Source organism: Vanacampus margaritifer, chromosome 11 (assembly GCF_051991255.1).
Source record: "Vanacampus margaritifer isolate UIUO_Vmar chromosome 11, RoL_Vmar_1.0, whole genome shotgun sequence".
NCBI lineage: Eukaryota > Metazoa > Chordata > Actinopteri > Syngnathiformes > Syngnathidae > Vanacampus > Vanacampus margaritifer.
The window spans coordinates 15,061,087-15,088,769 of record NC_135442.1 but is presented as its reverse complement, the minus strand read 5'-3'; the positions used below and the strand labels follow the sequence as shown (position 1 = coordinate 15,088,769).

The 27,683-nt window shown below is 40.1% G+C and overlaps 1 protein-coding gene across 4 annotated transcripts; it reads right to left on the bottom strand.

The window, feature by feature from the left end:
• Positions 1-622: 622 nt before the first annotated feature.
• Positions 623-27,683, bottom strand: abi3bpa (ABI family, member 3 (NESH) binding protein a). Of its 4 annotated transcripts, none has more exons than XM_077580964.1 (23): positions 27,390-27,683; positions 17,909-18,088; positions 17,752-17,820; positions 17,549-17,681; positions 17,160-17,350; positions 16,988-17,031; positions 16,442-16,487; positions 15,262-15,327; positions 14,826-14,903; positions 12,936-14,087; positions 12,760-12,837; positions 12,254-12,418; positions 11,577-11,633; positions 9,258-9,320; positions 8,151-8,273; positions 7,270-7,359; positions 6,064-6,276; positions 5,822-5,930; positions 4,727-4,806; positions 2,449-2,478; positions 2,190-2,348; positions 1,860-1,982; positions 623-1,784 (listed from the first exon to the last, which is right to left on the bottom strand). In XM_077580964.1, the coding sequence occupies exons 1-23, from the start codon at positions 27,493-27,495 to the stop codon at positions 1,669-1,671; spliced, it is 3,471 nt and encodes a 1,156-aa protein (XP_077437090.1). In that variant the 5' UTR covers positions 27,496-27,683; the 3' UTR covers positions 623-1,668. The 4 variants fall into 4 exon arrangements, with proteins under 4 accessions (XP_077437090.1, XP_077437092.1, XP_077437093.1 ...); XM_077580966.1 differs by having other exon boundaries at positions 12,936-14,084; XM_077580967.1 differs by lacking the exons at positions 12,760-12,837; positions 12,936-14,087 and having other exon boundaries at positions 27,390-27,677.

Below are 27,683 nucleotides of genomic sequence, written 5' to 3'. Positions count from 1 at the left end.
TTCGAGCAGGAAAATATTAACGTTTTGCAGTGGCAAATATAGGATGCGTTTTATTTGTGGTACTTTTTATTAGTGGTACTTTAACTTAATTTGCATTTACCTTGCTTAACTTAAAGACCTTAGCGTTAGCATTAGCTTAGGGTAAAGATGTAATTCTACATCTTGACATTTCTTATTATATTCAATTTAGGCTTTACTTGGCATAACATAAAGACTGTACAGAAGTCTTAACATTTATATTGTTTAGGCTTAAAACCTTAGCCTATGCCTCAAGTAAACAGCAGGGGCGCCACACCTGACAGATTAATGAGGGGGCTGTAGCACCCCATAAGCTCCTCCAGCATTCTTTTTGATATTCTAAAATATATTTGTAAATTCTCTCAGCCTCCCTATATATCGGTCAAGCCAGCCTTTAGACCTGGGAGAGAGAAAAATCCTGGAGCCATGACTGGTAAACAGCTTTAGCATTTATCCTGTTTAGCATTGAGACCTTAGCTTTTACTTTCCTTAGCATAAAGACTTTAGTCTCAAAGCCTTAGCCGAAGACCGCATTCTTTAATTGTGTTTATGGAAAAGATTTAACAAGATCATGCTAAATCCCTTGAAATCACACAGAAAATAGTAACAGTTAATATCAAAACAAGATTTATTGCTCAAAAACAGTTTACATGTTGCAACACAAAAGTATTTGTATAAAAAAAAAAAAAGATGTGAAAATTATGTACAATATTCGCAAAATGTTTCAACAAATATATTTCTATGGAATAGCCTTATTGGAGAAACGTTAACATGTTAGCGTTCAAAACAACACAAAAGAAGCAAATTTTTTTTTTCAACAATTTGCACTTTTTCCATCCTTGTAACAATCTTGGACTATCCCTGGTAGCCCCAAAAAAATATTTCACTCCATATACATATATAAACAAATGTAATACTGTGCAATCTGCAACTGCTAGCAGTTCCTCGGGAACAGCAAACTGTCGGTCTCGCATGTGTCATATGTGCTTGTATTTTACATTGTCCAAATGTACAATCATTATATGAGTGGCACCGTGTTTCTGTATACAAATGACCAATGTGTGTGTATTTATAGCCATGCAAATCTATGTCCTCTGGAATGTACAAAGCGCACGCTATAATCTTGTAACGTTCCCTTGATAAATAGTATCTTACATTTTGGGAGCCAGCTTCCCAACAATTTTCAAAACAACGACTGTATAATCAACATTTTGGCCACTCATGCATCCATTTCGACACTTTAACAACATTAGGGATTTGTTTCCTTGAACCCGTTCATACCTTGTAGCAACCTTTAGACACGCCCACAATCTACAGTGTCTATGGCAGGGGCTGGGAACCTACCGCTTGTGAGCCGTATAAATAGCCTGCGAGAGCATTTCATCCAGCCCGCCCTGTAATTCTAAAAACAAATCCTCAGCAGAACATCTAACCAACAAATGCTAATAATATATAGCAATAAACATTTGTTTGATCCTGTTTTTGTTTTTTTCCATCAATTTAGTATGGCCCTCGGAGGACTATCTAAATGGGGTGAATAAGGTTCCCTACCCCTGATTTATGGTAACAAGGAAAAGAAGCCGAACTCCCTTCCGTTAGGCACCTTTGCTACTCTTCCAGACCTTCTTTCTGGACTGTGTGGGGAAGGTGTTACCACTTGCCAGGTATGGGCGTGCCGCATTCGTACCATCCCACGTAAGTCACGTGCGACTTGCCGCCAATCTCGCCGAAGCTAACCGGCTCTTGTCTCAGCGCCCTGAGGTAACCTGTAAGAAAAAAACAATCCAAGGTCCTGAAGTGATCATGTCATATCAATCTGTATACTGATCATCAATAAATACCTGGCCTGGATGGTAACTGGTGAGGAAACAGCTGCGTTCCAGTCCGCCCGTCCAGGAACGAGTCCACAAACTGGCAGTGGTCCTCGCCATAACCTGACAAATCTCCGATGTTGTAGAACTTCCCTAAAGAAACAGAAAAAGATGTAAATTTGTATTCTCGGTTATGATTTCACAAAACGTACCATCGAGGGACGGATATGGCTGGACTGGGCAGGACTAATGAAGTAAACAAAGTAAAAATGGATGCACACAGCTAATTGGTGTTAAAGAAGAAAATCATTTGCAAGTCATTTACAGCTTGCTGTAAGACTTGAATTTGTATGTATTTACCATTGAGCGAGTCACTCAGGTAGATTTTGTATCGCAGAGAGTTGCACAGCTGGATGCCCACAAACTTTCGGTACCACGTCCTCTTCACGTATTGCTTCCCGTTGCATTCGGAGTAGGCGTCCGTCTTAAATGGGAATTGCGTCCAGATGGCATCTTTTCCTGTTTAAAATGATTTTTTATTTTTTTTTTAAAAAAACAACAAATGTATTATGTATTTAAAAGAAAAAATGCTAGAAAATAATAATGTTACAATATTTACCTGATACGTTTTCACTCACTCGTGGGTCCGCTGCAGGTCGGAGAGAAATGAGAATCATCATTGGCATGTTTTCATGTTTTTTTTTTTTTTTAACATGTTTGTCACACTTAACTCATTCACTCCCAGCCATTTTCACTGAAGCAACCCCCTTCGCTCCGAGCTGTTTTACTGGATTTTGATTGATTTTGCAAGGCCCACAGAATATCGTGTTCTATTGCTATAAAAACATGGAACCTACCAAAAGAAAGATTAGAGTCTCTACTTTTATCAGGGGAAAAAAGGTATATTTCTATCTGTTTCCGTTTTGCAGCAATTAGCATTAGAATATAGCTAAGTTTCATCATCATTCACAAATCTGTTTAGAACTGTGGGGAAATGAGCTTTTTTCCAACATGGTGCTGGTTGATCTCTTTTCCTCAGCTGGCCGTTTTTGTAATAACTACCATTTCTTTAACCGTTCTGAGCAGTTGAGAGGCTGCATCAAATCGTTCTGTATGCTCTAGCATTAAAAAAAAACAACAACATATAAATAAGTCTTTGGGGCACTTAAAACATTTAAAAAAGAACGTACATTTTTGGGAGCAAATGCGTTAAATGTTGCCCATCATCAAACACATTTCATTATCAGTCAAAGACAACACAATTAAACACAAAATGCCATTCTTAAACAAAGGTCCAAACCTACATCATGTCCCTGTGTGGAAAAGCGATTGCCCCTAAACCTGAAACCTGGTTGGGCCACCCTGAGTAGCCACAACCGAAATTAAGCATTTTCTGTAACTGGCAGTCTTTCAAATCTCAATGTAGATATTTTGGTTTATAATTCCTTGCAGAGTTGCTTTAACTCAGCAGCACTGGAGGGTTTTTATAAAGGCATTTCAATCAGATTCAAGTCTTGATTTCAATTAGGCCACCGCAAAACCTTTTTTTTTTTTCAGCCGTTGAAGTTGCTTATGTATATTATGTATGGTAAGGAGCAGAAATCATGGTTTCATCAGTCACAACAAGTCATCCAGGTCCTGAAGTCGCAAAGCAGCCCCAGACCACCACCATTTTTGACTTTTTTTTATTTTTCTGAAATGCGGTGTTACATTCACGCCAAATGTAATGCTTACTAGGGGTGTGCCAAAAAAAAGCTTCTTATAAGAATCGCGACTCTCATTTAGTACGATTCAGAATCGATTTGAAATGTCGCAAAATCAATTTTATTTAAATTATTTTATACTGTCTTGCCTTTGTCTGTGTGTGCCTTTATTTGGAGCGCTGTTCATGTTGTACCCAATTTGGCCACTTAGGGGCAGTGTGGTTCCACGCGGTCTGATGCACTGTTAAGTTGTAGCCACATTAGAGAGTAGAAGGAAAAAGTCACGATCAAGTTATTCCAATAAAAGTTGTTGTTTTTTGCATTAGCGAGTCAGACTGGCGTAGATCATTACAATTCCTTGCACGAAAATCGATTCTGAATCGAATCGCAAGCCCAAAAATCGGAATCGACTCGTGAGACAGTCAAAGATTCCCACCCCTAATGCATACCCTCCAAAACGTTCAACTTTCGTTTTGTTAGTCCATAGAGTATTCTCCCAAAGGTCTTGGGAATCATTCTGATCTGTTTTGCAAAAGTAAGATGAGCCTTTTTTGCTCTGCAGTGGTTTTCGACTTGAAACTCTACCATTGATTTTACCCAATCTCTTTCTCGTTGTTCAGTCAGGGAGGCCATAAGTTCTTGAGCAGTTCTGAATGAGTCTCTCTCTCTCTCTCTCTCTCTCTCTCTCTTGGGGTCATTTTTGTAGGCTGGCCACTCATGGAAAGGTTCACTGTTCCATGCTTTCTCAATTTGTGGATAATGGCTTTCACCGTGATTTACAGGAGTCCTAAAGCATGACTTTACAGACTAGTAGATTTCAATGACTTTATTTCTCGTCTGTTCTTGAACTTCTTGGATCATGGCATTTTGTTGCATCTTACTGGGATCTTTTAGAAGACGTTCATTTTGTTAGATAGAGGCAATCAGGCTTTGGTGGGGTCAGAAAATGAAAATGAAATGGAAAAAATGTAATTACACAGTAAATTCCTGATTTAATAGGGAGGCAAGTACTTTTTCCACACAGGGTCAGGTAGCTTTGAATAGTGTTTTGGTTGCTTCTACCATCATAATCGACGTTTAATAATTGTTATGGCTATTCATAGTCTCTCTCTTTCTCTCTCTCTCTCTCTCTCTCAAAATCGCTTATGGGATTTCTAGGCTGTCTTCCTATGTATTGTATTAAGTGAAACTTGCCTGACTCTGTGTTAAATGACACAGGTTCGCTGGACGGTCCCGTTCCCAGCTCGTTCTTCGGCGTCACTTTGAACTCATAACTGAAACAAGACAGAAACAATCAATCCAGGGGATAAAGCGAAAATCTGGCTCATTTTTTTCCATCGAAATTCCCCCTCCAAGCCTGAAATTGTCGCAGTTTCAGAGCCAACGTGAGTCGCGGTGACTCACTCACTGTAGTCAAACAGCTGATGGTTATTCCACGTGCTGAAGCTTAAGATATCTTGGCAAAAAGCGGCCCAGGGGATGCTTCTGGTGAAGTCCAGATGCAAAATGAAAAACCCTCCACCCAATCCACCCTTTCTGGTTTTTGTTTCTCCTTGGATATTTTTGCGTACAGTAAAAACAAAAAAATGAAAAAAAAATTATTTATTGGCTCTCATTCCTTATAAGCTAAGTCGTTTTTCTTGCGTACGAGTACATTCAACTTGTGCGGTGAGAAGCGGTTATGCTTGTTTATCGGCATTGGCAGCTCTGACACATACTTCACTTGAGATAAAACTGCTGGAAAACGTGAGCTGCAATCCATCACCGTGATGGATGAATGGGAGATTTTTAAAAAACAACGGGATTGATAACTAGCAAAACACAGTTATTAAAATTGTAAACCTCTTTTGAAATGGCATGTGTGTTAATCACAAGAAAACACTACTCTCAGATATTTATAAATTCCCTCATTTTCCAACAGTCATGCAACTGTAACGTGAAAAGCAACCACAACAAAAAGAAGCTCATCATGACGTGCTACGGCGCTAGCATCGCACGAATGACACACAGATCACGTGATGCTAGCTAGCACATTGTTGCTGTTTGTCGGCAACTTGGAAGTATTTTTCTTACAGCTCCTTTGGTCTCTGTGACGTAAAACTAGCCAACCTAATATTTACATACTCCTTTCATAGTTCAGTCAGAAGCTAGGCTACATTTTATGATATTTGGCTCAGGATTCAGGAACGAGTCACGACACATGGTAAAGCTAATGCTAATTGCCAACCTACTTCATTTGACGAATGACTTGAGTTTTAAAATCTAAATGAGCTTTTGGCGGTCACCGACCTGCTTTCTGGTTTTAGATTCTCCACTGCCGTGTGTGTCTGGTTTGTTGTCGTCAATATGGACACTTCCTCTCCATTGGGTCCTTTAGCTGTTGATACGACTTCATACTCTGATAAAGAGAAGTATTGCCATTAAAAAAAAAATAAAAATCTAATGAACGGTAAACATGAGAAAATCAATACACATCTCCAAAGAAAAACAATCTGTCATCAAGTGCTATGTGAAATATTCTTTTGCGATACCTCTGGTTTCGTTATCGGCTTTCTGCCAGTCGAGGATGACGAAAGACGGACACCCTTCGACTGTGACCACGGTGAGGTTGGAAGGCGGGATTCTGGGGGCAGCCGTCACGTTCTGATCGCTGCCATCCTCCTCGTCTGGGAAGTAAGTCAGCGAGGATGTGATGGAACACGGCTCGTCCGGCTTCTTATCAGTCTTGTAGATGACGTGAGGAGCTGTGGACATGAACAGTCAGAACTCAGTATCGTTAATGACTCATTTGTGGTTAGAAATTGCCTTCCCCCGTCCGAATTATTTGGTTTGGTTCATACACTTGATCATTTTCCCACTGCTCTGGTTTCTTTTCACACTATAAATTATCCAAATTATTCTTGTAAGCAGAAGTTGCTTCATAGGTAAATGTATTGTAGACGTGATTATATGGAAATGTGTACCGCATCTGCCTCAGGGATGGAGATGGCTTGTTTTCTAAACCAAACAATTATCTTAAACCGTTTCGGTGGTTGATGGTTAGTTTCTATCAGTTGAATGTTGGCTTTTATCATTGCAGCATTGTAGCATGTAGCATTGACAATTTGTTGACGACTGACGATTGGTTAATTTGTATCATCTTACAATCAGTTTCGGGGTTGTTTCTTTCCTTTTGGAGTTTGTTTGTATTGGTTGACCAGTAACCACTAACCAGTTGATTTGTACCGGGTGATTGGTTGTTTTGTTAATCGGTTGACCAGATTAAATTATTTTTTTATTTTTATTGTTTGGCTAATTGGTTGCTAAGTTGGTTTCTACTATTTGACAGTTGGTTTGTAACAGCTTGTTGACTGGTTGGTTTGTCTTGGTTTGCATTGGTGGATGGGTCATTTTTAATGGTTGTTGGCTTGTATCGGCTAACTGATTTGTTTCTAAGGTTTGTAGCATTTGATCGGTTGGTTGGTAGTGGTTGACTGTTGTTTGGTTTATATTGCTTGCTGCTTCAAGTTTGGTTTGTGAAGTTGGCTGATCCCTATTGGATGATGGTTTGTATCAGCCAATGGTTGGTATGTATCAGTTGTCAGTTAGTTGACGATTGCTTTGTACTAGTTAACCAGCTGTATCAGTCCACACCAGAGTTCAATAATGTTTTTGTTTTTTCTGACCAAACACATACAGTAATGGGGGGAAACTAAGTACGATAATATGAAAGATTCATAGAAATGTCGTACTCTTACCCACATAGCGCTTCTTGCCCATAATGTCCACATCGGATGCAGGCAGGGGCCTGAATATGGAATAATTTTCATTCATGTCAAAGCGACTGCCTGTAAAAAAAAAAAGCAGTAGACAAGTTACTTTGGTGTGCCAACATTCCCTGGCAGGACGTTCTGTCAGCATTTTTCATAGTTCTGGACCAGGTCGACATCCAGTCTGCCCAACACCTGCTTGAGTGTTCGCGACGACTCGGGGGGGAAAAAAATCACACATGTTCTCTTATTTCCTTCTCAGATTATAACCTCCTGATCCATGGATGCATTGCTCCATATGGAATGCATCATAAATGTACAAACCTGTACAAGATAATGAAATCCAGAGGATCTTAAACGTTTATAGTCAAATTCAAGAAAGTTCAAGATTCATTTTCAAGCTTTTCCAGCAAGTTGCTGCTTTGATCAATTGCATGCTAGGATAAATATCCAATTACTCAAAAGAAATCAGATAAGATATCTTATATTGATCTCCAAAGGGGAATGTAGAGTACTTTATGACCTTAATAGTCACTCTTTAGCCACAAAACAAAATTGTGTTGAAAAATGCTCATTTTGTTTTCACATAATAGAGGAACAATCCTTACCTAATTTAAAAATGTATATGTTGCTATTAGCATTCAGTCTGACTGTCTTTATTTTTTGCAAGCAATTTTCTAGAATTTTGAGAAACTATGGTGAACAATAATTCATGGTTTTAACTTGTCAAAGCGACATCAGAGGTATAAAACTACAGTACAACCATGTTTATTATTGTAGCTGTAGCCCATAATACCTCTAGTAACCGAGGTAACATTTCAGGGATCGTATTTATATACAACGTAAAAGACAAATGTTGAGTTCCCTACTGTTTAATAACGGGGTCGTGGTGGTTGTCTGCTGTCGGCGCTCATGCTTAGGCTTGGACGTGACCAGAGGAAAAGGCTTCAAGATGGACTCCTTGTCGCCTTGTTTGAGGTCCATGGGTTTATCTGAGGCGAGAGAGGAGGAAGGGGAGGGGTCAGATCATCATGTGAGTCATGCACAGTTGTGTTCCATCTGCTTTGGTCGTCCTTGCAAGGCAGCTCTGTGTAAAAAAAAATTCACATCAGAAATTACACGCTGAGTTGTTGTTTTTTTTGTCTCAGGTGCAAATGTCAGTGACGACAGCACGGGGTGCTTTGATTGTGACCTACGCTTGCACCATTGCGTCTCACTGCAATGAGATTACGCAGATAGTGCTCATTATTTTTGTATTATGGGATGTATTGTCCTTTTCACTGGAAGCTGGTTGTTTGTGTCGTGGTCACTTTTAACTCGTCCAAGCTTGACAGCTGAAATAAATTGTGGTGAGCAGAAGGCAAGAATGCAAAAGTCAAGCATTGCGCTGTGACTATTTAAATGTGGAGTGGAATTTATCCAAGTTTGACAGCTCAACAACAGGAATTACTGCATGCAAGCACATTGCATTGGGAAGTCTCGTTAATCCTCTTTTGAAGTCGTACAATTCGTAATTCAAACAATCATTTCGACCACTGAAGTCGGGATTTTTTTTTATATTTTGGAATTTTACTCAATACATTAACATGCCACACGGCTGCTCAGTTCAGAGGCTAATCGAACGATTAACACTGCACATTTATTCAATCACATTCATTACATTGCTGTAACGTTGTAAATTTTTCAGGTACGACCATGTATTATATCATTTTAAAGGGAATTAAGTGCAGAATTCGAATATATGAATATTTCAAATTTTATTTTTGGGCACATGAGGACCCATTTTGTATATATATATATATATATATATATAGTCACACTTAAACAGCAAAAGGGTGTCTTATGCATGAATATTTAAAAAACTGGAACAGAAAGCCAAAGGACAATCAAGTTAAGGAAGCAATTTGAGAAGCCAGCATATGTGGGATTGCGTCTACTGGCGGGATTTCAACAGCATTTGTAATTGTTTCTCTCACCATGGTCATTAGGCATCCCCACCAGGTTGGGTCTCTTGTTGACGGGAACAGGTGGACGCAGAACTACAGGGATTAAATTGTAAACATTACATATGTTACAAAGTTACAATGGCAAACTCATACAGAGCAACAGGTGGTCGGCACTCTAGGAGAAGGGATTCACAACTGGAAATAAAATGGTGGTAACAAGCTCACATTTATGGATAGATGGGTAGTAGCAGTAGAGAGCTGTCAACAAAAATCAATTCATACACAAAAGCAACAATAAAAGCTAGGGATGGGCATCATAATCGATTAATTGAGTGTTAATTAATCACCTCTTGAGAAAGGTAACACGAATGGCTGCCACCAGCAGAGCTGCTGGTTGATTCAGCCAGTTTGCAATCTGAAGAACGACATGACCTTGCCTTTCATTTACATTTTTTGGGGGTGACAATTAATCGATTATATGAGTGTTAATGTCATCAAATGCTCATCCCCGATCATAGCACACACATACAAGCCAGGCAGTTTGCAAATGCTGCCACAGTCTACGACAAATAAAAACATCAATCAGACCTAAAAATTGTTTTAATCATCTGAGCAAAGCAAAGCCAAGTACGACTTTGCTTTTAAAAAGTGACTCATTTAAAAATACATCTTTGAACCGATGCTTATTTTCCACAGATATCTACGAGCTTCAAAAATCCTCGCCAAAGACTTTCAGCCTGTAATGGAAACATCTTAGCAACAAACTCAGATTTATTTTTATAATGCGTTAAAGCACATCGCACTAAATCACTTAAGAGGCGACACGGCGGCCTGAGGGAGTCTTTAAGACTTTTCCTTAATTGGAGTTGCTCGGCTACAATACATTTCACATTGCACTCCGGTCGTTTTTCATTCTCTTATCACAGAGATTAATCCATGCTTATTCTCGCAACATTATGCAATTGTCAATGATCTAAGGCAGCTTCAAAACATTTATTTCTGGGATCGTTTCCTTCCCTGCAATCAATGACCTCGGACCTAAACTCCCTGAATAAATCGGCATGACAAGCCGCTGATGATTCTTACTGATGAGCCCCGAGATGAACCGTCGTATGACAGATAGCTAATGGCAAACATGCGCCGATATGTATCTAATACTGTATGTCCATGTTGTAATCAATCCTATGCGGTTATGTGAGGCTGGCAATCACCAAAAAACATGATGTCATGCTTAATTGGTTGAAGGTTAGCCGTGCAGTGATGTATAGCACGTGTTATCAACCCAACATATGCCTTGTATCATTGCCATTTTGTACAGCGGCAATTACATAACTGCTGTCCTTGGATGCAGCAAAGAGTGGAAGAATGGAAATGTTGGGAACATCGATAAGAGTTCAACTTCCAATAATTTATATAGGTTTTGTTGTTGGGTATTTGCCACACATGAGTTGAAATCAATGCTTGCGATACCCATCCAGGGAAGTCTTCAAAGCGATCTGAAATCATCCAAATTTACAGAGACAACACGCCAGCCGTGACTGAAGCAAATGAGAAGTGAGGGCAGCGTCATCTTTAATATTTGCGGTCCAGACGTGGTTTGCATTCTCCTCCTACGTTTGACTGATTTTAATTAGCAGAGACGGGCCTGGCCAAAGTAAAGCAATGTGACGGGCCTAAGAAAAGTTGTGGAGGTGGCGGTGGGCTGAAGTGTGCTCACCTTTTAGGAGCTATCATTATGCTCGACATGAATCTAACTAAGGATGGGCATTTGAAGTAATATCTTTTGTCGATCATCAGGAAGTTAACGAAACATGAAATTCTTTCAGATTTTGACGTTTTTAAGCAACCTGTTCAGGCAGCAAACTAGCTCATAACTGTGGTGATGCTGGCTTCATTCACCCATCATCTTATTTAGATTGCAGGTAGAATTCACCTTGAGGTGATCCAGCTAAGTCGCAGAGTCTGCAGTAAACCATCAATTAAATATGCATATTTTTGCAAACTTTACAGTCAAGATTCGGACCAAGGACCTCTCAAGGTTCTGCTGCCCCCTATTCCACCGTGTTGCTGATCCGAACTACAGATGGATCCTATTCCAAATGATCGACAAAGATATTTATCTTCAATTTTTGATTTCAGCCCATCCCTAGCCGAAACCGTGAACTGATTCAACAAATAGCCGCAAAAGGTCTGACAAGCAAGTTGAAAGCATTAGTGGACTGTGACAGAAAGTGCATGATGATGATGATTGATTATTATGATGCGCACACACTGGGACATACTGTAACAGTGCCTCATGGGTTAGTGCGTGTGGAACGCTGAAAGGAGATTTTTCTTGTCAGTCTTTACCAGGTCTCTCTTTGGGCCATGCTCCAGCTTTAGGGAGAGCATTGCTCTTATGATGCGCTGTTGGAGGGAGAAGAAGGTCGGTTATGAAGTGTTCGGCGTCACCGGATTTGGCAAGTGTCCAGTCAGGGGAAAGAAACAAAGCTGAAGATGTGAGCTTTTACCCTAGTTTTTAGAGATGAGCTGGATTTAAAACTGGAGCTGACATTAATCTTATGTTTTGGCCTTCCTAACTCTCCATTGTCTACGTCTTTTGAGGTATGTGTGGGTATGTTTAGGAAAGGATGATACAAAGAGAGGAAAAAGACTGCCTGCCTGCGCCGTGCTTGGTTTGGCATGCTAGGTGTAAAATGTTGCGTGTCCTTGCCAGCGCTGTAGCCAGACATGCCACATGGCCCAGCAAAGAGGGACTGTAAATCATATTAACGACACCAAGGCTCAAGCCACAAATGCAGCTCATGGCAGAGGTGCGAAGTGCACCGCACGGGAGCGTACATGTGGTCGAGCGCAAGGAGTTTCAGGACTGCCGAGGAAGACTCAAGAAAGTGAGAAAGGCACAAGCTTTTCTGTGCTAAACCAGGAGCCATCTGCAGTCACCTGTAAACGCAGAACTGCAGATAAAGATAGGAAGTTTGATAATAAGAGGAGATTAGAAGTAGAGGAAGCGAGTTCTCCATTACCCCCAGAGGTCCTGGAGCTGTGGGAGGAGGTGGAGAATGATCGGACACCATTGCGAGGGAAGTGAGGAGGAGGCCGGATGCGTGAAAAGGTCGTGTTTCTTCCTGCCGGAATAGCTGAGGAGCTAGCGGGGGAGCGAGGAGCCTCGGCTCTCCGGTTCGTGGTACCTAGATCATAAGAGAGGCATTCGGGAAGGTTAGTGATCATCCACCTACCGAGAAGGGACAAATGACAGTGCACGTCGGTGAAAAGAATGTAGACGAGAGACCAAGGAATGAAATGACAGACACGAATGGCACACTGCGCTGTTTGTGAGTGGGTGGGTTAGGAGGGTCTGCTGGGCCGCGATTGACAGCACACATGGTGACAGGGACGATGACGCGGGTGTGAAGATGGAGATGGAGATGGGGAAGCAGTGATATCATCCAGTGGTTTGAGTTGCAACTGGCCGTCATACAGTTTGGACGAAAAGCGGTGAGGGTAATGCGACCAACTTTGTGGTGTTTACCAAGATTGTAACTATCAGGCTTCTCTGATGCCGGGGCTGGGATTGGCAGAGGCTTTCCCTTCTCCGGTGGACTAGGAGCTGCATAGGAGAAAACTCATGTATTTTCTAAAGGCCATTTCTTGTAATTGTGACATTGAACATGATGTGTCTTAACATGTGAGGTGTGAAAAGTTTACCAGTGGGAACTGCCTGCAATGGCGGGACCTCAATAGGATCAGAGTGAGTCCTGCCCCGAGGCTGAATCTCAATTCCAGGCTGTGGTTCTGCTTGGGATTTTGTTGCAGGAGTTACTGTGGTTTGGGATTCCGATTGGGGCAGATTTTGTGCAATTGATGGGAATTCGGAAGCCGGTTTCCTTTTCGGTTGAGTGTCTGATAAAGGATGAGATCGGGGCTGTGTCTGGGTTTTATCGAAAGGATGTGTTTGGTTACTATGTCTGGTGATGAGTTGTTTTTGAGATTTGGTTGGTTGACCTGGCTGTGTTTTTGGCTGGGAGTGTGTTTCTGGTCGGACCGTTGTCTTTACCAGGGGTTGTGTCATGGGGATTAAAGGACTAGTTGTTGGTTTGGATGTCGATTGAACCTTAAACTGTTTCTTCGTGCTAGGCCAAGTCTCTAGAGAGGTTTTTTGTTGAGTGAAGGGTTGGAATGTCTGAAAATGGATAATTGATTCAGATTGTGTGTTGATATGTTGCTCAGTTGAAGATTGGGACGGTTGTTTAGGTAGGATGTGATGCATTGTTGTAATTTGTTGCCTCTGAGTTAGATGTTGCTTTGTTGGTTGAGATGTTTTTGGATGTGCCTCAAATGCAGTTGTCAAATGGGTTGGATGTATGAGCTGGGTTACTGGATGATGTCGTGGTTCAGGTTGACTTGTGGTCTGAGGCTGTGATAGGGGGGGTGGCTTTGTCTGAGTTTTTGATTTTGTCTGCGTCTTGGGTGTTGATCTGGTTTCTGACTGGGGTTGTGCATGAGGTGTAGATTGTGATGTTTGATGATAATGTGTTGGAATTGGGTCATGTGTTGTGGTGTGTAACGCTAGATCTTGATATGGTTCATTTTGGGGTACAGACTGGAATCCTAATTGATGTTGATTTGAGTGGGGTTTTGGTTGAGAACCTGTTTGGGGTTGTTGTGGTCTGGGCTTGGATTGTCTTGGTGGTTGATGGAGATTTAAAGGATATGGGGCATGACTTTGGGATTGTCCACCATTTTGCTTGGGGGATGGTACAGAAACTGCTGGAGCTGAAATCTGAAGTGGAAGTTGGATATTAGGAACTAAGGGGACCTCGTGGAAAGGAGTAATGACAGATTTGGAGAGGCCTCCTCCTGGGTGGCGAGTGAAAGAGAGAAAATATTTCCTGTAAAATACTGTTTGGTTCAAATGACAAACATAAGCAATAATTGAGCTTTCTACAGGAAACCAGCAGAGGTGCAAGCCTGAAAACTTACGTTATGATGCTTGAGCCTAGTGTTAAGTTACACATTATATTTGACCTGACTCAAGTTTCAATGACTCATTCAGCCTCAAAACTATCCAGTTTCCCTAAGCTGGATTTATATGGTATGAATCCAAAGGCCGTCTCACTAAGACACTACGATAGAAGGTTTTATTAGGTAGTGATTGATTGTTGGCCTTATGGGCATTAAAAACTGGTTAGACCACCATTGAAAGGGAATCCGATACAAAGTCCAAAAACAGCACAGGCAAAGCCGATACAATGAAATTCTGACTAGAATAATATATGGTCCAAAATTTATGACAGTCCCATTATTAAAATCATTCCTCAAATTGAATTGTTGTTAACAGTCTGGTTTCAATTGGGTCAGCCAAACAAACGGATAAAAATAAATTTTAAACACAACAAGGCCCTAAAATCCATCATTAAAATAGCTTCAAGAGCTGTGTTGTGCCAAGCTTACCTACTTTAGCCTTGTGAAACAGCTGACATCACACATTTAGTGTGGGCTAGCTAAGCATGCAACAATTCTTGATCAACACTGTCTGCCTCTCACTTAAAATAGATCCAGTGTTTAAGATCTTAACAAACTTGAATCACTATTTACCAATTGGCTGTTTGGTAGACACGGGTGCCGCAGGTCCAGGGGTAGACAGAGGTTCCTGTTTAGTAGTTGTGGTGGGAGCTGACAAATATAGTACACATTAGATCATGTGAAAGAAGTGTAGAAATAGAAAGTAGACTAAATGTTGCATCAGTCTAAGTCAGAGGTGGGCAATCTCGGTCCTCGAGGGCCGGAGTCCTGCAGGTTTTGTAGGTTTCTCACTTCCAACACAAGCTGATTCCAATCAACAGGATCGTTATCAGGCTTATGCAGAGCTTGCTGATGAGCTGATCATATATCAGCTGTGTTGGAGAAGGGCAACACGCAAAACCTGCAGGACTGCGGCCCTCGATGCCCACCTCTGGTCTAAGTGATAGCGAGGCAAAGTTTCTTCTGACTATTGTGGAATTCCTGAGTTCATGCTCAGAAAAAGAATTACCAAGAGTTGTCTTTGGGGTTATGTGGCGGGAGAGTGGTAGTCTGCCCTGCGTTCTATTGTGAAGAACTAACAAAAGAGTAAAGGAAGACAGGTTAGATTCCAAGTCAACACAAAGTTTACATCCCAGTCCTGCAAAAGAAATTGGAAAGTCAAAACATTTGTTCAGTGCAAGTACACTTTGACAGTTTTCCCAAAGGATTGATCACAGTTTACCGGTTCACAGTAATGCTTTCTTCTTTCTTTATTGATACAGTATCGAGCCAAAAGCACTGTACATGCCAATGTTCCTCAGGCCTTAGAGACAATATGCCATTTTTTCAGGCACTGTAAAACACGATTCAGTTCTTCTGGAAATAAACTTCGTGTGAGGTGGTCTGGGTTCAGCAGAGGCCCCGTATACTATTACCTTTTACAATATTTCTTTAGGAATAGCTAATATGCTAATATACTTCCAAGATGCGATTACCTAAATCGTGAAAACTGGATATAGAGAATTGTGATTTATTTTCTTTCAAGAGTAATTAACGTATCTGTATTACAGTATTTCTTAGAAATGCAGCAAAAATATTATCTAGCGTTGTTACATTTCAAATCATATTCATTTTGTCTGGGGCCAAGTGTCTTCAAGGCTCTCGCAAATATCTGCGAAATGATGCGTGTTGTGAGTGAACGGAGCACGTCATGGTGGAGAACGTTTAAGTACTCACTCTGTGAATGCGTCATAACACGCTGCTCAGCATCAAGTCATGTTAATCAGTGATTGGAGTCAATGATATTGTTTTGTAATTGGACTTAATCCGATAGTATCACATCGTAATTGGAATTGATGCTATTTATTGCGTCACAATCAGCTTTACATGTTTCGTGAATGCATCATTGCATTGTATCAAGACAATGCATTGGCCTGAGTGATTCACATCCCTTTTATTTGCTATTTTACTGAGATTTGTGCAAGTCTTGTACAAAAACAGCTTTCTGGTAACTGCAATCTGTAATAAATCAAAGTTTGAATAGAATTTTATCAGTCTGCAAAGTTTTTTTTCTTCCAGTGTTTAGACTCAAAGTTCAAAGCAGAACAGGGAAAATATATTTTTATATACATATCACAAATACATTCATTGTGCATCTTCTATTGCAGTAATCGGGTTTTACCAACAAACGAAGTCTCTGATTAACTCACCATGGCGAGGAGCAAAGGGGAAGTGAGGACTTTGTGCTAGCGATTTCTAGAGGGTAAAAAACAAAAGGAATAATTAGTCAACAAATAGTCGCAATGATCGCAACACATAAATTGATCACTACTGGAGCATTTGGTTGCTTTTAGTATCTCCTGCTGGCTTTAAGTTGGAATAAACGGAGAGGCTAGCACACTACAGACGGACTTGGCTTGTCGCACCCTGGCTGTACTCACGCCGTTTCCATTCGGCAGCTGGAAGGGAAATTAATGAGGCAAACAACCCTGAGAATAGCATACACATACAAAAAAATGTACAACATGCTCTCCAGGGTGTATTAATTCTTCCGAACGCACGCCCTGTTCCTGAATATGTTTATTATGAGCCGAGCTGTTCGTTCTCATTAGCTTCAACAACCTTCTCCGTTTATGCAGCAAGCAATGCGTGTTCATGTATTGATAGAATAAAGCCTTCATGCAATAAATAATGTAGTTATGACAATAAGTTAGAACTCTTAGTTTATTCTGTTTTTAAAAAACAAAGGTACGTACCACAGGACTGATGGGACGTTTGATGATTTTCCTGATGACTTTCTCTGAAAACACACAATAAATAAGTAGCTACTCTGATAGAAAACTGAAAAACGTGTTGGTTATCTCAGAAAATACCAAACTTTAATCAATATTGTGTGTGATGGAGGTGGTCCGCTGTGATCGAATCTACCTTGAACATTTCCTGAGCTGATGTTGTGGATGACGGGCTTGCTCCAAGATCCTGTCTTTTCCTTGGAGCTGGGCTGGACGCCGAACTCGTAAACGGCGTTGGGCTTGAGATTGTCAATGACCGTGTCGCTCGTCGGGCAGGTCTGGTAGTTCCACTTCCTGTTTCTCTCCCGATAACGAACTGTGTAGTGTCTGTGCAAAAGACAAAACCAACAAAATATATGAATAGAGATTCACTGAAAGACATTTGGTAACATTTTATTCAGTTTTCCTGGCATTGTCTTTGGATAAACACTGAAAACTTTTTTATTAATCCTGGTCAGAGTTTTTCTTTCTCCACAAGCTTAATTATCTTTTTAGGCCAAACTCTGGTGTAATGTGTAAGCATACCCGTCCTCGAGACAGTCGTTCATGATATTCCCGTCATAGGGGGTCTTCAGTAGAGTCCCCCAGGAGAGCAAAACTGATGTGGGTGTCACAGATCCAATAACCAGGTGGAGCGGCTTCTCAAATTCCACTTTGCCTGCGGATGAATGGTTATTCACATACCGTATGGGTGTGTCACTTTTAACGACTTTTCTATAAAGTCATACCTGTGCAGTGCTTTTTGACATCATTGGTTGGGATAGGCTGGACAGCGATAAGATACTTTGGCTCGGCGTCTGACGGCACAACATTTAGAAATTATTATAGCCTTGTAACTTCAAAAGACATGCACCTTCTTGCTTGCTCGTCATTGGCCACCCTCACCAAACTCCGTCTCGTAAGGTTTCCCGTTCTCCGGTAGGGGGATGAACTGTTTGGAAAACATGCTGCTGCCGTAGCCCAGGATGTAGCCTTCCAGCTTGGTGTCGGTGTTGGGACGTACAAACTTCATCACAATGGTGTCACCTGTGGCGTTGATGCGGACCTTCATGTTCTGGCGTCGGACTGATGGGACAGGAGAGGATGCCATTATTATTGGTGAAATATCTTTCTTTGGCATTAATAATTCTAGATTTTGAGGAATTTCCTATACTGGTAGGCCTGTCTAATATGAGTAGATCCTAGTGTTGTGGTTCTTGAGATCGGTCACTTTTTAAGGGTCTTGGTCTCGTCTCGGAATCAAAGACATTTTTCCTCGGCCTTGGACAGGGCAGACTTGAGATTTTTGCTCAAGACCAGTCGAGAACAGACCATTGTTAATATGATCAGAAGTCAAACCAATTTGCTTCGATTGGAGATTTGTTTCTCTGCAATGTTTTAAAATGTGTTTTTGTTGCAAATGTAATTAAAAAAAGATCTGCAGTCTTGGTCTTGTCTCAGTCTTGACCTCCATAAGTCTTGGTCTTGGTCTCTGTCTCAATACTCTCTAGTCTTGACAATATCTGTGTCTAAGTGCGGTCTTGACTACAAAACTAATAGACCCACAAAAAAGTCTAAAATGCCACCCCCTAAAAACATACAGGGGTGTATGCCAGTTTGGTTTGAAGCAGCTGTTCTTGGGTCATTTTGGCCATTGCCAGTGGTTTTTCAAAAATGAACTCATACAAGGCATTTTGTCCAATTGCTACCAAATTAAAACCATAGATAGATAGATAGATGGATGGATGGATGGATGGATGGATGGATGGATGGATGGATGGATAGATAGATAGATAGATAGATAGATAGATAGATAGATAGATAGATAGATAGATAGATAGATAGATAGATAGATAGATAGATAGATAGATAGATAGATAGATAGATAGATAGAAAAGTGTCAATTTTGTCATTGCAAGAGGTCAACAAAGTTTGATGACTCCCCTACCCCTTATGGCATAATACTTAAAAAATCAGTTCCATGAGGTCTTGTTGACTGTCCCATTCTATTCTGTGCATCCCAAATTTTCCAAGTCCAGCTTCAACCAACTTCAAAAACCGATGGGTGGAAAAACAAGGTCAAAACTGTCATTGAAAATCGATTACACTCAAATGATTTAGCCAATCTTATTTCTCTTGTGGGACTCACTTATGTTCACACTTGACTCGATCTCAGGGGCCGGAATGAGCAAATTTATGGGCGACATTAATGATTGGAAGTCATGCTGCTCGGTTGAGTGAATCTGGGTCAAAACGGTGATTGATGACTGTCAGTTGGCGCATAGACGTGTACAACAATAAATCAGGACACCCGGGCATACTTGCGTTATAAATTATCAGACGTGACAAAAGAATGACTGGCAAGTTGATCAAATTAAGTGTGTTTTTGTGGGATTGTTGGTCCACTTTCCCTCATCTTCTTCAAATCAACATTGACAACACAGCAATTAGTGGATTTTTATGGTTTAAAAAAGGAGCAATGGAGTGACAGATGAGTCTGTAAGGGATTTAACCTCCATCCTTTGTAGTTAAGCCTACAAACAATAAACTTTCCAAAGCACATGTATTTGGCTTCAATCTCGGCACCAAATGAAATAGTGGAACATTGCATGCCGAATAACGCTAGCAGTTGCCAGACACCAACGCAGACACTTGCAAAGGGGGAAGCCCTGGATTTGAAAAATACCCTCTTAGCTTTTCCAGCTTTGTGTTCTCGATGAAAACCTCAATCAAAAGCATTTGCTTTTGCTTCTCCCACCAAAATTCCCCACTAAAGCACAAGTGAGATTGGCTCAGTCAGTAGGAAACTTCTGGCAGTGTGTTTTTAAAATCAAGTACAAGCAAAGACTGGCTCGGACCCACAACCCTTCCACACTCTGACCATTTGGCCTGCAAACTACTTAAAAACTGTTTAGCTTTATCAATATTTCCCAAGTACAGTGATTAGATTTAGATGATTTGACAGGCCACAGGCCTGATCACCAATCCATCACTCAGCTACACTACTCACATTGTTGCCATTTGCATGGGATTCTTGAGGCTCTCTGAACCCCCTACTGGCTGTAACCCAAATTGCTCTGAGATATAATTTTACTGCTTTCCGCACAATATGACTTGCCAAGTTTTCAGACTAAACAGTATTACATATCAGATTTTCAACAAATCCTAATAGTGTTAGCTTTAATATATGACTGCCTAAGTAGGAGGCCAGTTTATCAAAATTATATCTGTCTTGGTAAAACAGTTTCAGCTGCTACATTCTAGATTTACTCAGGAAACATCTGTAGGCCTATGTAGTAAAAAAAACAACAACTAAAAAACAAAAAACGCGGGTGTACCAAAGAGAATAAAATAAAAATGATTATACTATGGGGTAAAAGTGATGGAATAATCTGAATATATGTAATTTTTCACTATAATGTTTTAATTTTAAGAGTAAAAAAGTAATAACACAGTGATCACTTTTTTAGTATAATATTAGAATATTATAAAATTATATATTGTGAAATTATAATATTTTGTTTGTGAACTGTAGCCTAAATTGTAAAACAGTCCAAAAAAAGTTTAGATTTTACAAGAAATTGTAACATTGCAAGAAAAAAAAGTTGCAGTTTTATGTGGGGAATTTTTTTTATATTGAGAAGATAAAATTGTGATTTACTACAATTAAGTCATAATTTTGAATGTTTAAGTCATAATATACTGAGGAAAAGCTGCTATTTTAACGCCCCTCCCCCCCAAAAAAAAAAAAAACTGACAGTTTAAAATTACAAGAATGAAGCAGTGCTTTAATGAAAATTAAGTCTTAATATTGCATGAGACATTATTTTAAAGAAATTAAAGTCGCAATCTAGACAGAGAAAAGTTACTGTAGCTCATAATATTACGAAATCTAAAATAAAAGCTTAAAAATAAGGACTGCAGCAGGTTCTAGTCTGACCGTTGAGCGCTTGTCGGAATTTTGAGTTGATACAATTGTGTCTTTCTTTTCAGAATACTACCATTTCATTTCTGAAAAGATTTGGATGTATTCCATGTGATTTTACTTTTTTTCAACGAGGCCCCAATGTCTTCATTAAGGCCCAATGAAATCTAACTTGCATGCTCATTTGCGACAGAAGTGTCTGCTGACCTAATTTTCTTTATCTTGCCAAATCAAATGACACAATGATTATCTCCAGATTATCACAGATGGACATTTAGCGCACTCATTCTAACAAAAACAAACATGGTTGAGTCCCTTTCGTTAAAATATTATGACTCCAGCAGTCTGGCTCTAAATGTTAAACCAGTTAATTCCGACTAACTGGATGTGCAATCCTTTCAAAATGCAATGAAGTCACCAATCAGCACGCAGCATTACCCAATAAATAAAGGCCCAGAATCTGGTAAACATTGAATAATTGTCCTCTCCATCTTATGTTTTGGTGAATAAGCAGAGGAGGTCATGCAGTTGGCTTGAAAAGCAGCAACACCCTCAAACTGGAGAGTGGAGCTTGGCTCCAAAGAGGACGTTATCGCCTGGTGATGCATGATCCTCCGGGAAAGGGAGTCGCATAATAATGGGGAAGAAAACACACTCGCATCAGCTTTGACCACAAATTTCCGCGATACCTTGAAGACTCAACGCACCAAAAGTCAAAACATCCTTGGCTGTGACTTCATCAGCTTGGGCTTTGTTAGACTTTTGATGGGCAATAGTACCAAATACTTTTGTACTTCCAAAGTTTCTACTTTAAATTTACTCTGTCCAACTTTGTTGTTTTATTCACTTGTTAATTTGATAGGAATCTTGGCAGGATACAGTGTCTGGTAAAAAAAAAAATAAATAAAAAAAAAAACAATAATCTTGTCTTCAAATCTCTATACAGTTCTTTAGTTTTTCTTTTTTAAGTGTCGAGCAGCTATTTATAATTGAGTAATTACACAGTGAGTAATTAGTTGGTACTTTTTACAAATATTTAGCATCAAACTTATTCAATAACATAAAAAATGAATGTATGTTTGACAAGAAGGATCACCACATAAAGATTCAGAGTGTTGTGCTAGCTTTTCACGCTAGCCACCGGTTAGCTATAGCTGCTGTTTGTCACTTGTGATCAAAAAGTTATACATTACAGTGGCGGTTAATGTTAAAGAGTGACGTTAAGAGGTTGTTTATGGAGTTTTCTGTTTTAAACAGAATGGTTAATCTCCTTTTCTTCTAAATAAGAATGGTGAAATTGTAGCTAAGCCTGCCCAGTTAATGTTTTGTTAATGTTTAATGATGGCGATAATTTGGACTCTGGAAGCAATTATTCCAGAAATAATCAATCTCTACCGATGGAAGCTTTGTAGTCATACTTTGAGATACTATTGTAATCCTTAAACTCTTGTGAATGTCTATTTACTCTCCTTGTATTACCAAACCACCAATTAGCATCAGTGAATTTATATCGCTTTAAATGCTCTGAGTATAAATTCTTCCCCACTGATTTTGAGAGCTATAAATATAAGACATGGAGAGCTATAACACGAATTGTGTTCTAGAACAAAAAGTGTCTTTGTTGGAGTCAATGTGGTTGTTTTAGTGGGTCACACAACACATCTGCTCTCATCCCGCAAACTAAATGAGGGTGTATAAACTTTATACACGTGCGGTATACTGTCCAACAAACTATATCCCCTCACATGCGCGATCGTTTAAATCAATTAAACTGAGTGAAGTCGGTAAATCCCACCCCATGCAACACACACACACACACACACACACACACACACACACACACTTTGCCACACACAAAAGAGGTGATGTCAAGCTGGAGTCCTCGAAGATGGGAGGTAGATAGAAGAGCCGAAACAGATGTTTAATGGCTTACTCCATTTAGGGCAATGGAGTGTGAAAAACTTGTCATGTCTTGTGCCAGCCGCGGCACAGACAGTTGAAAATAATTTAGATAGCGAGAAGGCAATGACAGCTCCAGTGACCTATATTAGTTAAAATGGGACTGAGGGAATATCGGCTATAAATCAGTGGGAGTCTATTGTGGAACAATCCCTGATCCCGCGGGAGAAAGTCATGCCAGGGATCACACTCGGCAAATTTTCCTTGGCAGCCTCCGTGCTGTTTTCACACTACAAATGGCTTTGGGTATATTTTTAATGGAGCCACAGCTGCTTTCTCTTCCCCCTTGCGGCGCCGCTCCATCCCATCCTTCTCCTACCATCCTTTATGTGGAAGTGGCCATCTTTCCATCATCTTGACATCCTGGGATTCCAAGTTCATCCGGTAACCCTTCCTCTCTGCTGTCTTTATATTTCCAACGCCATTATTTATCCGCGCTTCATCTGCGGTTTTGTTCTGGTTGCCTTAATGTTCTCTCCAAGACATTTATTGTCCAAATGTGGGTCAGTCGTAAATAACTTTGTGTTGTGATAGCGAACAGGGTGATGTCACCATTGTTTTGCAGGATACCGTTTTTTTGTTTTGTTTGGTTTCTCGTCATTTGGTTTTAGTTTTTGGGTTCCTTGGAATTTGGAGGCAAGATTCGACTATACAATGAACTAGTGCTCATCATAGGGGATATGTTCTAACCCACCTGCTATATATGAAAATTTGTGAGAAAATATAAAAAAAAAACATTTTTTAATTTACCCCTCCCATACACTTTAAACACCTTAAACCACACTCATTTTAATCACATTGAAATCTTATTTGAATACCGTATGTATTATAGCCCCATGTATGTTAGATATGTTTCTTTAAGAGGCGGGGCCTGGTGCAGTAGCATGTGAATTCAACAAATCTGCATGTGAGTTTCCGGGCATGGGCTGTGGTCGAGAGCGGCTCCTGCTTGAAAGTGTGTTTGTTGTGTTTATTGTGTGTTTTAATGGTCTCCAGGCTGAAAAGTGCATTGACGATTGCGGCTCTCCTTTCCCGCATTCAAGTGGCATTACTGTACGAAAGAGAACTGTCAAAACCCATTTCCAAAAAACTCACGATAAACCACAGATTTATGCAATATAGGGAGGATTTCCAAAACATACAGATAAATAACTTCCACAAAAAAGCGTGAACGATTAAAACCCTTTTCACACTGCACTTGGTCAGTGTGAAGGAGTCGTGTGGCAACGCAAAAGTCCCATTTTATAGCATGCCCATATTTGGACAAAATGTATCTTTCAAGGTTACAAAAAAAAGCCCTGACTTTCCTCTTTTTAAGAAGGCGGAGGAGAAGAACTCAAGCAACGGAGAAAAACTCATGGCTCGGCGGGAACTCGGATAATTTAATCATGCCATTACTTGTAAATAAGCCCGCCAAAATAACACTAAATGACTTTGCCAGCTATTTTCCGATTGGAGGCACTTGTTTATTGTCATGAAGCTGCTGCTCTCGAATAGACCATTTTCCATTTTGAGGTCATGACACCACTCATTCTGTGATCCCCGTCTCACCACATATACAATAAATGTGCTTGATGATGACATGATGCGCCCTGCTAAATGCAGTGTGAAAAGGGCTTTATAGTAGTAGGTTTGATCATTGTTTTTGAAGTGGGTGCATGGCTTAATAATTTTGAGTAAGGCTATTGTTAATGTAGCATTCCCAAATTGTGTTGGGCCCTCCAAGAGTATGTGTGTGTTACAATTTTAATAGTGGTCAAGTAGGAGAGGGGGTGTGTCAACACTTCCAAGAGGTTTGAAGGGTGTATTACCTAAAAAAGCTTGGGGAAACAGGGTGTTAGATTAAAATTGTGATGGCGGTCAGGTAAAAAAGTTCAAGGATTAAACATGAAGACTTGGCTAAAATGTGCTTCAACAGACGTTGAAGGGGTGCATACTTAAAAAGTTGGCAAAGGCCGTTGTTTTCACAAGTGGCCCTCATCTGGTCAATGGACCAACGTTCGTTCAAGGCATGACTTGACAATTCTGACCCTTCTATCTTGAAGGACCACTCTGTAAGATTCAACCAACGAGGAGTTCACGGTACATATTTTTTGACTGAGCTTAGAATAATATCTTCAAATCATTCCTTTAAAAAAAATAAAATAAACACTTCATTGCATAATGTGTTTGACTCTCAAATCAGGTGCTTGAGCCAAGAAACAGTAAAAGGAAAAAAAATCCTGCTTTTTCCCACAGAGAAGAAATAGAAAAACAAGCACAAAGCTGCACACCGTGACTTGTTGGCAAGCCAACTTGTGCCAGCAAGCGTTAACCAAGTCGAGGCTGCTGGCTGGCTGCTCACCTCACATCACTTTTTACAACCATCAAAGTCTTTAAAGCAACAAATACAGCACGACTTGTGAATGCATCAGAGAAAAAGCAGATCCGGAGTGCGTCTCTGCAACGTGAGACAGGAAAATATTCTGTTTACAAAAGTTGCCAATCAGCGACTCAATTATCTAATCTACTGAGACTGTGTTATGGCTTCTTTCTTCTTTCCTGTCGGAAAGAGAGAGAAAGCTCTCAGGTTTTGTTCAAACTCCCGAAAGGGAGGTAAAATGTATGTAACATTTGTCAACTAAAAAAACCTGTAGTGATAATCTCCCATCTGTGCTGCTGGAACTACTGCGGATGTTTAGTGTGTGGTCTTTATGCTTAGTTAGGCACAATACATGACTGCGCAGCTGCAATGTTTGCGGGTGCTTTGATTAAAATCAAACTCGTGTAACTCACATTTTAATTGCCACACCAGAAAGACATCACACTCCTGCTGTAATACTTGATCTTGTAAGCTTGTCTTGCAAGATTAACCTTTGAACTCCCTGACCCAAGGACGCCTCCAAGAAAAACCCGTGACGGACCAGCTGTGGTCCAGAATTTAATTTTTTTATTTATTTTTTAAACTTGATGTGAGTCTGACCAGTGAGAACCAGACTCCTGTCTGGATGATATGCATTGGTTTTTCAGAAGCTCTCTACAGTATTGAACAAATGGATTCCTACATAATGCAGGTACAGTGGGAGGATGCAGCTGTTGGGGGGGGGGGGGGGTATCTTTTGAACAACAGTGCCTGTCTTCCAAATTTTTGTCACATGAACTCTAAAGGCAGGTGGCTCAAAATAACCCAGTTTGGGTCAAAAATGGACCCACTCACTACTTTAACAACCTAAAAAGTTGGGGTTAATTGGCCCAAGTAGTGGGTTGATCCCTTTTCCCTCACAAATTGGGGAAACAAACATCCCACCCCCAACCCCCCATATAAAACGAGCTATTTTATTGGGTTGTTTGGTGAAAAATAACCCCCCAAAAATGGGTTTAGTTGGGTCCTAGTTAGCTACTTAGTTTTAGAATTTTTCATTTTAGTTTTTATTCCATTTTGAGTTTTTTTTTTTTTTAATTAGTTAGTTTTTATTAGTTTAAGTTATTTCAGAAATGATTAATTTTAGTTTAGTTTTAGTTAGCTTCAGTATTTATTTATTTATTTTTTGTATTACTTGTGCATAATATTTAAAAAGCACCATGGGAGCAATGTCATCTGAAGGTGCTTTTCTATTGGCTGCTGCTAGATGACGTCACTTTTGTGTGACACACTATCAAATGTCCTTATTCCGATTAATATAAAAATAAATCATCCCCAATTGTTGGCATTAAGTTGATTACCAAAGACTAAAACAAAGGACATTTTTGCTATAATTATATATATATTATAAAATGTAGTTTCAGTTAGTTTTCATTTTTTTAAAAGCATTTTCGTTTTTATTTTATTTCGTTAACGAAATTGTTTTTTTGAATTTTTGTTTTAGTTTTTTCGTTAGTTTTAGTTTTTTCATTAGTTTTAGTTCACTAAAATAACCTTGGTCCTAAATAACCCAATTTGGGTAAAAAAGGGAATGTTTTGTATAAAATCACCCAATTTGTTGGGTTGTTTTATACAAAACGACATATTTGGGGGTTTATTTTGTATAAATCAAACCCATTTATTAGACGGCTTTGTCCAAAAACAACCCAGAAAGTTGGGTTACATTGGCCCAAGTAGTGTGTATTCTCTAAAAAGAATTGTTGGGTCAAAAATAACCCAACATCAAAAGAACGACCACCCAACATTTTGGCATATTTGTTTAACACAAAAGAACCCAAGTTTTATGTTATTAATTTTACCCAACTTTTTGACCCAAATTGGGTTATCTTTGACCCAACTGTTTTTAGAGTGAAGGGCAGAAACACATTTAATAGCAGGTGGACTCTCCAACTCCAAACCACCAGGAATGTGGAAGACACCTACCAATAGACGAAGACCAAGCCTTTAATCAGAGAACCATTCATTCATTCTCTAACCCGTATCCTGTTCAGGTGCACACGTAAACTAAACCCTATACCAGCATGGACTCGAACCAGGTCGCCAATTAATCATAATCAGATGTTTGCTAAGTGGACACATAAGATAACGTAGGCATGTCCTACCTCTGCTCCTGCGTGGCGTGGAGGGACCAGACAAAACTATCCCAGCGATGAGGACCACCAGGAAGAGGACCAGAAAGCCGGACGAGCGCTGCTGCATCCTTGTCATGACTGCGGGCGCCCTGTGCTGCGGAATCTTGGGACGAACGGACCAACGCTGGCGTCTCAAAGTTCAGAGGAGGCTCTCAAGTCACGTGAGGTAGCAGGTAGCAGGTTTCTTGCTTGGATTGTCTCTGGAAGAGGTTGGATGACTTTCTCTGAGCTGTGCAGCACACTTGACTGCAGGTTCGGATGCTG

What these genes read in the sequence shown, in the direction of transcription:
- abi3bpa (XM_077580964.1), bottom strand. Translation starts at nt 27,495, where the DNA reads ATGACAAGGATGCAGCAGCGCTCGTCCGGCTTTCTGGTCCTCTTCCTG. An exon ending in GTCTACCAAACAGCCAATTG is followed by an intron (nt 14,088 to 14,825) that starts GTAAATAGTGAT and finishes CTCGCCACCCAG; the next exon opens with GAGGAGGCCTCTCCAAATCT. An exon ending in CCTGAGTGACTCGCTCAATG is followed by an intron (nt 1,983 to 2,189) that starts GTAAATACATAC and finishes CTGTTTCTTTAG; the next exon opens with GGAAGTTCTACAACATCGGA.